This window comes from Cynoglossus semilaevis, chromosome 12, assembly GCF_000523025.1.
Source record: "Cynoglossus semilaevis isolate Cse_v1.0 chromosome 12, Cse_v1.0, whole genome shotgun sequence".
Classification (NCBI taxonomy): Eukaryota; Metazoa; Chordata; class Actinopteri; order Pleuronectiformes; family Cynoglossidae; genus Cynoglossus; species Cynoglossus semilaevis.
The window spans coordinates 6696545-6708424 of record NC_024318.1 but is presented as its reverse complement, the minus strand read 5'-3'; the positions used below and the strand labels follow the sequence as shown (position 1 = coordinate 6708424).

General features: G+C 39.9%; 1 protein-coding gene across 3 annotated transcripts; it reads right to left on the bottom strand.

Annotated features, from left to right (window-relative positions):
• Nucleotides 1–37: 37 nt before the first annotated feature.
• Nucleotides 38–11516, bottom strand: p4ha1b (prolyl 4-hydroxylase, alpha polypeptide I b). Of its 3 annotated transcripts, XM_008321794.3 has the most exons (16): nucleotides 11003–11516; nucleotides 7689–7771; nucleotides 7478–7574; nucleotides 7198–7349; nucleotides 6810–6947; nucleotides 6420–6659; nucleotides 6104–6318; nucleotides 5832–6008; nucleotides 5558–5628; nucleotides 4070–4135; nucleotides 2671–2770; nucleotides 2432–2485; nucleotides 2280–2345; nucleotides 1908–1976; nucleotides 1493–1589; nucleotides 38–1349 (listed from the first exon to the last, which is right to left on the bottom strand). In XM_008321794.3, exons 2-16 carry the CDS (start codon nucleotides 7768–7770, stop codon nucleotides 1279–1281), a joined length of 1695 nt encoding a protein of 564 aa, XP_008320016.1. In that variant the 5' UTR covers nucleotide 7771; nucleotides 11003–11516; the 3' UTR covers nucleotides 38–1278. The 3 variants fall into 3 exon arrangements, with proteins under 3 accessions (XP_008320016.1, XP_008320015.1, XP_008320014.1); XM_008321793.3 differs by lacking the exon at nucleotides 5558–5628 and having other exon boundaries at nucleotides 4070–4140; nucleotides 11003–11514; XM_008321792.3 differs by lacking the exon at nucleotides 4070–4135 and having other exon boundaries at nucleotides 11003–11289.
• Between the last annotated feature and the right edge of the window lie 364 nt (nucleotides 11517–11880).

Sequence of the window (11880 nt, the reverse complement as noted above, 5' to 3'; positions counted from 1 at the left end):
ACCCACTCAAGCCACACAAACGACAGCACAACAGCAGTTTTATCTTGAAATCAACAGTACAGTTTTATTATTGAATAATAAAAAAAAATCGCAGACTTTCATTTAAAAATAAACACAATAACAGTTTGGGGCATATAAATAAAAAAAGACCTCTTCCTTGAAAAACCAATGTATATTGTCTCAATGAAAGGCACTGGTCACCACAGACACTGTCACAAAACAGAAATAATCTCTTTTCAAGCAAAAAAACTGAAAACACCGGACCAAACGGGAAAAACTCAGGTCTAAGTAACGTGGCACCATAGTGTAGGCAGCATACAATGATGGTCAAATCATTAGGTACGTTTGTTCAATTTGGCTTCAATGAAAATAAAAGAAGAAGAAGAAAATCAGCCACTAATGTGGCATAAATGTAATACCTAGGTATGTACGATGGTGGAGACCAATTTGGACCCACCTCACGTTAGCAAAAGGTACCTAATGAAGTGGCCACTATTTGTACAAACCTCACGTTACAAACATTCACAATAGTGTTTTATTTAAAATGAAAGAAAAAAAATACCCTGGTCGATATGAGTAAGCAAAATACCCAAAATGCAATACTGTGATGTAAATGTATGAGGAGAATCAGATTTTAGTTTTTATTATTATTATCTGACGTCCTGTTTTAGCACTGACTTTAGTGTTAAAAGTTTGAAGTGTAACTAGAGTAGTTGCTTGTGCATTAGTCTTCTGTATATTTCTTTCTGAAATACAATAGTGAGAGAAGATTTTCACTGCCTCAAAATATCAGATCCAAGAGTCTCGTATGAAGAAAGAAAATAAGAAAAAGAAAAAGAATATGACAAATCAGACAGGCCTGCATGTAAAAAAATGTAAACTGTCCCTTTAAGGATTAAAATGGCATAGTGGAGGCTGGTCCTGACAGACACTACCTCACCACAGAGCAAGAGTTCAAACAGAGTGCAAAGGAGAAGAACCTGGGAGTGAAAAGGACAGAGAAGAGTTTGGTTTTTTTTTTTTGTCAAACCATCAAACAACCTGAAGAACATGTCATCTGTCACAGCGAGGCGTCTAATGGTTTGCAGTGGAACTGCTGGAACACACAGGACTCTTTCAGTAAAGTCGGAGTTAGCCGTTTGGACGCCATGTTTCCACATGTATCATCTGCCATCTGCAGCAGTGTTCTCTGGTGCCCAAGGAAGGGGCGGTGGAGGAGGAGGTGGAGGTGGAGGTGGTGGAGGAGTGGGGGAAGTGAAGAGGAGTTCACTCTCTCTATCATTCAGTTTCATTAAGGCCACAAGGTCTTCGCCACTCCTGACCCCGTTCGTGGATCCATTTGTTTGATACTAAAAACAAAAACACAGTGCAAATGATTGGCTGAAAGAGACTTCTGTAGAGAATCAACTCTCAGCTCCAGCCCACAGTCTCACTGGAGACGTTTGTTCAGCTCCACAAAAATGTTTCATCAACAAGCAGTGGAAAAACTCACCCCACTTATTGCCCACTAACACGGGACAAGCTGCGTGTCGAGTGCTGTAGTCGCCCTCCCCGCTGGCAAACAAATTATACCAGAACACTGCAGTGCCCTGGAACACACACATACACACATCAGATGAGGTTAGCCATAGAGTAAAGCATCTAAGATGAAGGTATAAATCTTACAGACTCTGCCTCACTGTCATAACTTAGAATTAACCTGATGTTAAATACCAGAACAGACAAATAGTTCAAGGCTGACTTTTCCTGGGCTTCAATCTCATTTAAACAAGTTCTGACAGGGTTTGACTGATGCTCAGACAACCAGACAGATAAATAGACAGAAACCAAGCCCTCCTGCTGAAGTTAACAAATGAGTCAGTAATACGTGGATATTTGAAGGTGGTTCAGCCTGGAGGGTTGGTTACCTTTTTGGGCCAAACTGCTGCACCAACATCTGGGAAAACTGTGGCTCCACCTGCTGCAACGTCGCTCATCTACAACAGATACAGAGGCAAAACTTACTCACCATACTTTTTTGGGTTTTTTTTTTTACAGTCAAATGTTACACAACATCCACAAGATGGCTTTATTTGATATTGTACAATGAAAATGAATGTGAATCAAAGACAGTTTAAGTAACTTTGAGTCTTGGATTATTACATAAAAGAAACCTTTAAAATTTAAATACATTGATTTAAAATAGAAAAATTTAAATGTGTTCTTTAATCCATTAAATAAATATACAAAATTATTTTAATTAGTCACATTAATTGTCTTAATTTATCATGTGCACTCACATAGAAAAGCCACGTTGCTATGCGGTTCCCAGTGCCCAGTTCTTTAAAGGCATCTGGTTCATCTTTCTGTGAAGTAAGAACAGTTTCAGACTTAATTAACTCAACACAGGGATACAGAGGGATTACACTGTGATAATCAGACAAGGTCTTACCCTTCCAAAGTCAAAGTGAGGTTCATACTGACCACCAACACCATAGTTGGCAACCTACAGAGATTGACATACGTTAACTACAAAAATTAGTATTGCAGCAATGCATTTTTACCAAACAGCAGAATTTTAGCTTCAACTTAGAGCTTTGTTGACTTTGGGTTTTGTTTAGCTTTAAAATCAATAACATTACAAATACATTTTACTGTCCCTAAGCTTTAGCTAATAAATGCATGTATTACCTGCAGCTCTTCTGCAGTGTCAATTTCCAGTCCCGTGAGAGCTTCAATCCTCTCATTGATCGTGTCAATCATGGGGTCATCGTAGCCAGTGAGCCAAGCACTGGAATAAACAGAGAGAAATCAGCACAGGCAGAGTAAATGAGGTTGGCGTTGTAGTCCAATGGGTGCACATACAGTACTTGTCCACTAGATGGAGTTAAATGGTTCTTCTAAAGCAAGCAACAGACGTCATGCTTAAAACTTTTTACACGACGAGCACAGAAGGGAACATGCTTTGCAAACAGACGGCACAATGAAAAAAAAAGTTAAGAAATATTTCACAGGGAAAATCCCCAAGAAGATTCTCCAATCAGCTCAGGGAACAGGATACTGGACAGGATCCACTCACCTCGCTTTCGCTTAAACACAGAAATTATGTCTTTCTCTTCTGGTTTTCCTCCCCTACACCCTACTCTCATCATTCTATTGTCATCTGCACAAACTGGTAAATATGTGAAAACTGTACACACTCAGTTAGCTAATTTTCTGACCCTACCAGTCTGTCAAACTATGAAACATATATTGTTGACACATTTTCTGACAGAGGTAGAACAAAGTTCAGTTTTTTTTAATTTTCTGACCCTACCAGTCTGTCAAAGTTCAGTTTTTGAAAAGTCTCTCAACCTGAAGGGCTTTTCAAATTGAACAAGCACACAAGACAGTTCCTGACTTCAATCTCGTCTTAGCAGCATTTCAAGAAAGACTCTGAAAGATGACTCATCTTTTTTTATACTCAATTCAAATCGTGCATGTTTTTCTTGCTGCATAAAGCTTAGAAAACAGTACATTTGTTCAGTCTGGGACTAGTAAAAGTTTATCCCTGTGGTAAACTGTTAAACCCATCATTCCATGCTCACTAAAACAGACGTAACATGCTGGTCAGCACGTACACAGAGAGGACATCAAAGCAACACCACACCCTCTCACCCACACACTCCCAACACATTTATTAGCAGGAGCAGTAAAACCAAAGAAGCTCTGGGGTTTAGGGTGGGCTGCCTGAACAGCTATTTTTAGTCTGAGCACCAAGTCAAGTCAAGTCAAGTAAAGATGAGCAGGTTTGACTACATTTGAGGTGCAGTGTAGCCTACACCTGGGTCTGGGTGTGTGAGTAGCTGTGTGCAGACAGGCTGTTTTTATGCTGATATGGAAGTTGGAGATGCACATTAGAACCACAGCAGCATTGTGAGAATTTACAAATCAGGACAAGTTTCTCAAAACAGTTACTTCTGGTCTGAAACTTGTGAGATGCAGTGTTGAGGAGGCACCTTAACCATGGCACAGGGATAAGAGTGAAGCCGATGCACAGAAAGGGAAGGGGTGGGGTATTGAGACCCTCCCGGTGACCTGTTCCCCTTACCTCTTGGAGACTCTGTACTGAGCTGTAGTGAGTTGCCCAGTTTGGGGGTCATGCACCGTGGCTCGCCTTAACTACATGTAGTTCCAGCAGCACAAGGACACAGGAGGAAATGAGGGTGAAAAGTAGGAGGAAGGAGAACGGACGATGGCACGGTGTTTCACACAGGTGGAGGAGAGATAGAGAGAGAGAACAGAGGCAGATCTGGTCACTAGGTGTCATTGGAATTATTCAAAAAGGCCAAAGACCTCTAATTATACAATTAGTTTAAGCGGAGAAATCATCATGTAGAATCGTCAGGCTTTCTTCCATCCTGGTGCTATCTCACCAAAGGAACTATATTAGTGTCAACCAGAGAGGGGAAAAGGAACACATTCCTCCTCCGCTCTCTGTTACATGTCTGAGAAGGACTGACGAGCAGTAACATGTGCTCAAAAACAACTGCAAAATCCAAACAATCCAATTCCAAAGAAATACATTGATTTTTTGGTGTCATTTCTGGTACTGTATTTTCTGGACTATACGTCAAACCGCATCTTTCAAAACATATTTCATAGAAGTCATAATGAACAATCACATTGATTTGGATTTTCATAATGAACAATCACATTGATTTGGAATTTTTTAATAGAAATTCAAGAGAGCCTAATAATTTATACGACTACAGAACACTGGCCAAATACATTAACACAACAGGCTACTAAGCTCCCACTCAGCATCACTGAATTCACTGAACCAGAGACGACGTTCAGTTGTCACGAGAGTAGACAGTGCCCTCTTGTGGCCATAAATATGGGTATATAGAGAGCGGTTGATAATCACCCGAGTGTGCAAGGATTATGAGATGTGCCTTGGAAGAATTATACAATTTCACTCAATTCAGAAGTCAGAACTTTTTTTTTTGTATTTGCTGGACATAATTTCCCCATGTGACAGCGACTGCCGGTACAGTGACTACTATTCTACTACATAGATAGTACCAGAGGGCTATAAAACAATTGTGATGAAGATCATTGTATTTCATTACATGTACTGTACTTTGTGATATTTTTGTTCTGGGATTTTTGAAATGTAAATAATGTGCCATGACTCAAAAAAGGCCAGCAAACACTGGAACACTGTATTATTTAAATATTTAGATATTGTATATTTTAATATTCATTAAGTCACTTTGGAGTATACTGACCAGTGAAACTACAACAAAAGCCTGATTTTTAGTCCAGAAATACATAGATTTTAATGTCCTGACTAATGGACAAATGTTAACGTGAAGTAAAAACAACATTTAAAAATAATTTCTGATCCTTCTCAGAAGGATCTTGTGCTTCAGCTAAAGAGCCTGGCAGGTTTGCAAAGGGACAGAGATGGGTTACAGACAAACAAGACCACAGAGGAGAAATGGAATTCACAGGGGGGAAAAGAAGGAGAGACCCTCTCTCCCCCCTTTCAGCTCACTTCTCAGTTCACAGATGGCTCCTGGCTCTGCCTTACCTTTTGCTGATGCGGTAAGGCGCTGTCTCCAGCACTCCTGTGATGGGGTTGGAGATGGTGGCCCTGCGCAGCTGTGAAGCCATGAACATGATTTACACACACAGAGACACACGCAAGAGATGTGTGTGCGTGTGTGTGTGTGTTCTTTTTAAACTCGTACCATCAACTAGCTTCACAGCTTTGACCTCCCTCTCACCTTCATTACTTTTATCTTTAAACATTTAAAACATGTCAAACAGACATCATTTTTTCGCTGTGATTTGGCATGACTTACTCGTGGTTTGGCCAGCTCCTTAACCTTCGCCATTTCTTTTTCGGAAATAACATCAAGGTAGCGGACAATGTACGGCCGATCCCACTCGTCTTGCTGTTTTGCAGGCGAAAGCAAATAGTGGGGGTTGCGGTTGCTGTCATAGTAGCGGCAGAAAAGTCGACTCTGCCTTCGAGTCGTCTGATTGGAGGAAATATACAGCGGGAAATAAAATGTCAACCAAACAAAGCTTCATTTTTGGTGAAATGGCGTTTGGTAGTGTTTGGCTTCCTTACCATTCGGATTCCTTCGCCACGACAAAGCATCTCATACTTCTTCCTCTCTGGAATCAAACTAAAGGCAGGCTTTTTAGGTTTGCTCTTTTTTTCTGTTGTTTCTCTCTTCTTTTGCACCTTCTCCTTTTGGGATTCTTCCTCTGCAGCCTTTCTCTGTTTCTCCAACTGGAACTCAAAGTACTTCAAGTTGCCACTGGCGCGCTGGTGCTCTGGATCTGTTCAGCCAATGTAGTAATAACACAAAATTATATAAAACAATATTAAGATAAATACTCAGATAAGATGACAACGTTTGTTGTAGTCTGATGACACTCACCCAGTTCCAGCAGCCTCTTGGTGTGTTTTAAGGCACGCTCTATCTCCCCCTGCTGGTAGATAGCATAGCTCAGATAGTCGAGCACTATCACTTTATCCAAGGTGGACTCTTCTCCTTCATCCAGCTGCCTCAGGGCCTGTGCCATCCACAGCTCTGTGTGGTAGTAGTCTGCTTCAGAATAGGCGATTTTCCCCAGTTCATAGCAGTCTTCTACCGTCATCTTGGTCTTGTGTGTCACTCCTGATATGTAGGAAACATAAAATGTGAAGTCATCATTTGACAATGTAGAACTGGGTCATTTTTAACGGAGAACAGAGAACACAGAAAATACTAATAGTTCTAATATGACCTGCTCTTTTATGACTGTTAATGTGTGTTAAGAGTAATTACCTGGTAGGTCCCCTACAGAGATGGTGTTGGCGTCCAGTCTGTACGTGTCCTGTAATCTGAGCAGGGCTTTGGCGGCGCCAGTCTGGTCCTCGTCTGTGGGGAAGTACTTCCTCTGGATGGTCAGGTTGGAAATAAAACCTAGGAGAACAAGAAGACAAACCCCGGAGTTAATTAAAATCATCAGGTGGAAAATATATCCTTTCATCATTCTAGAGACAAAAAATGACAAGAAGAAAGAAGAAATCATGATATGTTCCTGGTGGTTTTAAGAGGATCACTTAAAAGACTATTTTGTGACCTTGCTGTGAGGCAGCGGTGTTAACCTCCACTCTAAATTGTGGCCCTACTATCAAGTTCAATTTTTTAACTTAGTATTCTTCTCACATACCGTCGGTCGTGTCGCTGAGTACTAGACTCTCCAGGTCACTCCACTCTCTGTTGAGTCTCTTCATCAGTTTGAAGGCGTTCACAGGGTGACCCAGGAAGCCCTCAGGGTCCTGAGTGGCTGCGGCCGTCAGTGAGTCCAACTTATCGGCCCACCTAAGAACAGAGTGGGTGATGTGAGATTATCTGCTGTGTGTGCCCTGATCTAAATCTGCAGCATCAGGTGATCAAAAGGTTGAGGGGGAAATTACTAGTATTTACATGTCACTGTCACCATCACTCACTGTTTAACCTGCTCCAGCTTGTTCTCCTCGGCCTTGATGTAGTCCTTCAGGGACGTGACAAGGTCTTTCTCTGTGTATATGAGATCCGTCATTTGACCTGTGGAACCAGGAGCACTGCATCAGTACACATTTCACAGAGAAACCACCAAACAGATCATGATTTACTATCATTATTTGAATGGGGAACATGTACGTTGTATTGAGTCCTTACCTATGGAGGTGTAGAAGTCATTGTTGGCAGAGAGCAACTGCACGTAGCTCAGCAACAGGACTGACCAACAAAACAGCTCCATTCTGAAAAACAAAAAAGTAAAGGAACAGATGCAGCTAAATTCTGAAAATTGTCGCACTAAAGAACACAGATGGTAATTTTAGCCATCTGCTAAGTCACAAACTGCTTCTTAGTGCCATAATTGAAGACTACAGAAGCCACAGACTTGCTATGAACTTGCTAAATTTCCCTTTTTCCTCTTTTTTGACAGACAACAGTTTCCAGGACAAACATTGTGTTGGTAGTTAACTAAAATAATTCTTACAGAAACTGGGACCTTATTTCTGGAAGGTATTAAATAAAAAGAGAACAAAATCTGCAGCAACCATCAGGAGAATGGAACAATTCTTTTGCACAGTGGCTTTAAGAACAGAGTAATCTGACAGGGAACACAGAGGCAGAGAAAACAATATATATTGTGGGTCAACAAATATGAAAAAAACCCTGTGTAGTCTCTCTATATATACACACATGATGACAATGTTTACTGACTTAAAGTAAATGTAGTGTGAAGCTTTGTAATTCACAACGCAATAACAGTATGGATTTGCTGAGGCCCCCTAGCGGCCGACCAACGAAAGTGCTATTTGTTGGCAACACCTCTCAAACCTGGATATTGTTTTGGGCTGAGTTGAAAACATATAGATAATAATACGAATAAATTATCATTCCCAGAAATTATATGTCTGGCATTAGATTGTCTTTAATGTTAAAAAATGCACTGTGCATTTTCAAAAACTTTGAGGGGATGTTTGAACAAAGAACAAAGGGGTCAAAGCTGTTTTTGGTCATTCAGTAAAGAGCTCTGTGTGTTTACATGGGTATAGTAGTTAATATAAAACAGGAGTACAAACACAAAGGTATTAGGTCTTTTCTGTTGTCTTTCTTGTCCAATATAAAACATTGCCTTAATAGAAACAAGAAACTCATCTAAACACAAACATGTGTCTCACTGTGTGGTCAATTTAGATTAAAAGCAGACGATGTTTAGACAGGACCTTAGGTCAACCCCTAGTGTTTGATTAAAAAAAACATCTGCCAAAGCTTGTATAGTTTATTTAAAGAGTCAATGAATCTTAGTTTTATATTTATTGATTTATAAAGTATTATTTGTCCATTCAACATGGAATCAGGTCAAGATCAGGTCAAACATGAGAGATAGTAAATTGTTTTCGTGTTTGTATGTGAGCTGTGAAAATCCCACATTCCCTGGTATATGCAGATGACATTTAACCCACCTGACAGACTCAAAGCAACTTGTTTGGACACAACACAGTAATCTTAAAATTAATCTGCCTGTACTTAAACCAGAACTGGGCAGTATTTTGTTGAAACATGTTTTAGTAGGAGTCAGAAATGAGACAGCATTGAAAAGCTTTCAATCCACGTCGTACCTTGAGATTTAAGGGTTAAGGTTTAAAGTTGGACTTTACTGATCCTGCTCTAGGGGAATTGTTTCGTTGCAGCAGCACTGCCGACAGAGGCTAAGACTGTACTAAGACTGTACTGTAGCATATGAAAGAAAAAGTAGGCTACATTTTATACCATGTCAAATATTATTTGACTAAATCTGTGGAACATTTTATACATCATCTTATAGAGACCCAGCTCCATTACTACAAATCAGTGATAACTGCCACAGACTGACAACGCACTTGTGTTTGGAGACACGGCTTTATGGCACCAGAGGTTCACATAAAACCGACTAATTATACGCACTATAAAATGTCACGGTGCCACTCAACCCATCACTTTAATTTACTCCATGCATAAATTGAACCACATTTAAGAGAGTCGGACAGTTGGGAAAAGAGAGTAGAAATATGACTGAAGCATGGAAGAAAATAAATAGCTGCACTGTATGAAGCAAGCAAACTAAACTTTCTAATGCATAATAAAATCTTAGTTTAAGAGAACTCATCATGTAATATCTGATTGATTGTACCGTTCTTACTTTATCCAAATAATTAACTCAACATTAGGTCCACATATTTATAAAAATAGTGGAAAATGTCAAAATTTAGACAACATTTTAGACAAAATATTTCATAATTTATCTCAATTAAAACACTTTCTAATGGGGATGTAAATGTTTCTGCGTCACAGATAAACCTTCTGAATCGATATGGTAGACAGCATTGGTGGGTTTTTTTTTTTTTACTTTTTCTGCTTCAGTCGTAGTTGTCTGTTCCACCTTCCTCTCTAAGAAGTTGTCTTTAAATCTGTCAGGGAGTGCAGCTATGGAGTCGAGTAACACAGGATGTGGATGGAGGAGGACTGCCACGTCTTCGCCCCTCCCCGCCGGTAAAACTCAAGAGAGAGCAGCTAATGCTGCTCCTCACGGGGAGTCTGACACATATTTTACCTGCAATAACCTGTTAACTACCCCTGAAAAAAACTGCCACACAGCAGAAGAGGTATTTCATCGCCGAAGGGCAGCTAATGTTTGTTTACTATGTACGCAGCTTGGAGAGCTGAACGCTGCTTATTTGTACCCATGTGCCTTGGGTAGAAATGATACGAGTGCGTGTTGCACAATTTCTCTTTTTTTGTTGGTTATTTAGCAGGAAGCTCATTGACAAAGAATACACAAAACAGTAATAATAAACCAGGAATGAGTGAGTGATTACAAGCTAAACATCAACAGCGTAGGTCGTCTGTGTGAGTTTCAGTAACTTAAAATATTTCCAGTGGGAAATACAATATTTTACATGCTCTGAAGGGTTAGATGCTAAAAATAGTTTTTCTTAATATATCAAGAAATGGCGACTGACATTGAAGTACATTCTATGGAATTAACTCGAATTCATGGCTGAGTCGCGTCCCACGCTGCGCCGCAAAGGAATTCCTCAACATTTACACCCGTTACGTAGGCAACTAAGTTGAGCTTCTTTTCCCAACTTTGTGCCAACTCTTAACTCGTTTATGTAGATGTTCCTTTTTATTGTTCATTTAACCTCATATCATTTATAGCAAGTGACAACAATGACGACCCTTGCAAGTTCCCTTTGCGTTTTTACATAGTTTTCACATTGGCTAGCATGCTAGCCAGTTGCCTAGCATTCCGTTCATACTATTAAGCATTAAATGAAAAATTAGATTTTATATAACGACAACAGTTATATTAAATACACAATGACAAAGAAGAGGGCTGCCTAAATGAGCCCTATTGGTACGACATTACTATATTAAAAAATATAGAGTATGTGAGCGATAGTTATTTGTATCATTTGCTACAGAAGTTAATTATTTACCTCACTTAGTGCAGGTGCTGCTTCCAGAGTTGTTGCAAACCAAAACCTCGGATGACAGTCCCTGTGCACCGTTACAGCCACACAGATAACGGGCTGGAGGAGATGAATAGACCGGTGCAGTGATTCTTCCTATCTGACGTGTTCCGGTGCAGTGCTGGCCAGCTGCAGCTAACGCTGCTTTTCTCTCGCTGGATCTGAATGGCTCTGACTGCTACGTGCAGATCCTCACATGCAGTCGAAGCCTCCAGCAGCCACATTTTTGGGGGCAGTCGTTTGTAAATTTCGAAGGGAGGTTTCTGTCGACTGTCTTGAACCAGAGTAAGTCAGCCATTGAAGAATATTTATAGTTTAAGTTTTTTAAAAAAAGGTCGTCACACTTTCTGCCACGTGTTGAATAAGCATTAAACTCACAATGAGTTCAATAACTTCATTTAAGGATTTCATGATTTGAGTTCATTTATTAATAGCACTTACCCAAATGCTGGACAACTCATTTATCCCAAAACACAAAAATGTAATCAGGAGGGAATCCGTGCTGAAAACGGAGGTCACCTCAGGTCATAAAGAATAATAAAAGAATAATAAAAGAACTATTAAGCCACTCATTGCTACGTCTATGATAATTTTATTTTATTTCCTTCTGTCAAAACTTTGCAAAATCGGTTTTGGCCCAAATTATTACTTTCCAGTCTTCTTTCGAAGAAGTCGGTGTCATTTCTTCTGAATCACAACCAAATTTAAGTGTTGGAAGTGTAAGCAGAGATTACAAAAGTTTGAATCCTAGGATTTGTTTCATAGGATCTGTAGGGCTGTTTTTACTGTGTAAATCAAGTGAAAAGATATTTTAAAAATCCCATAATCTTCCATCCACACATTTT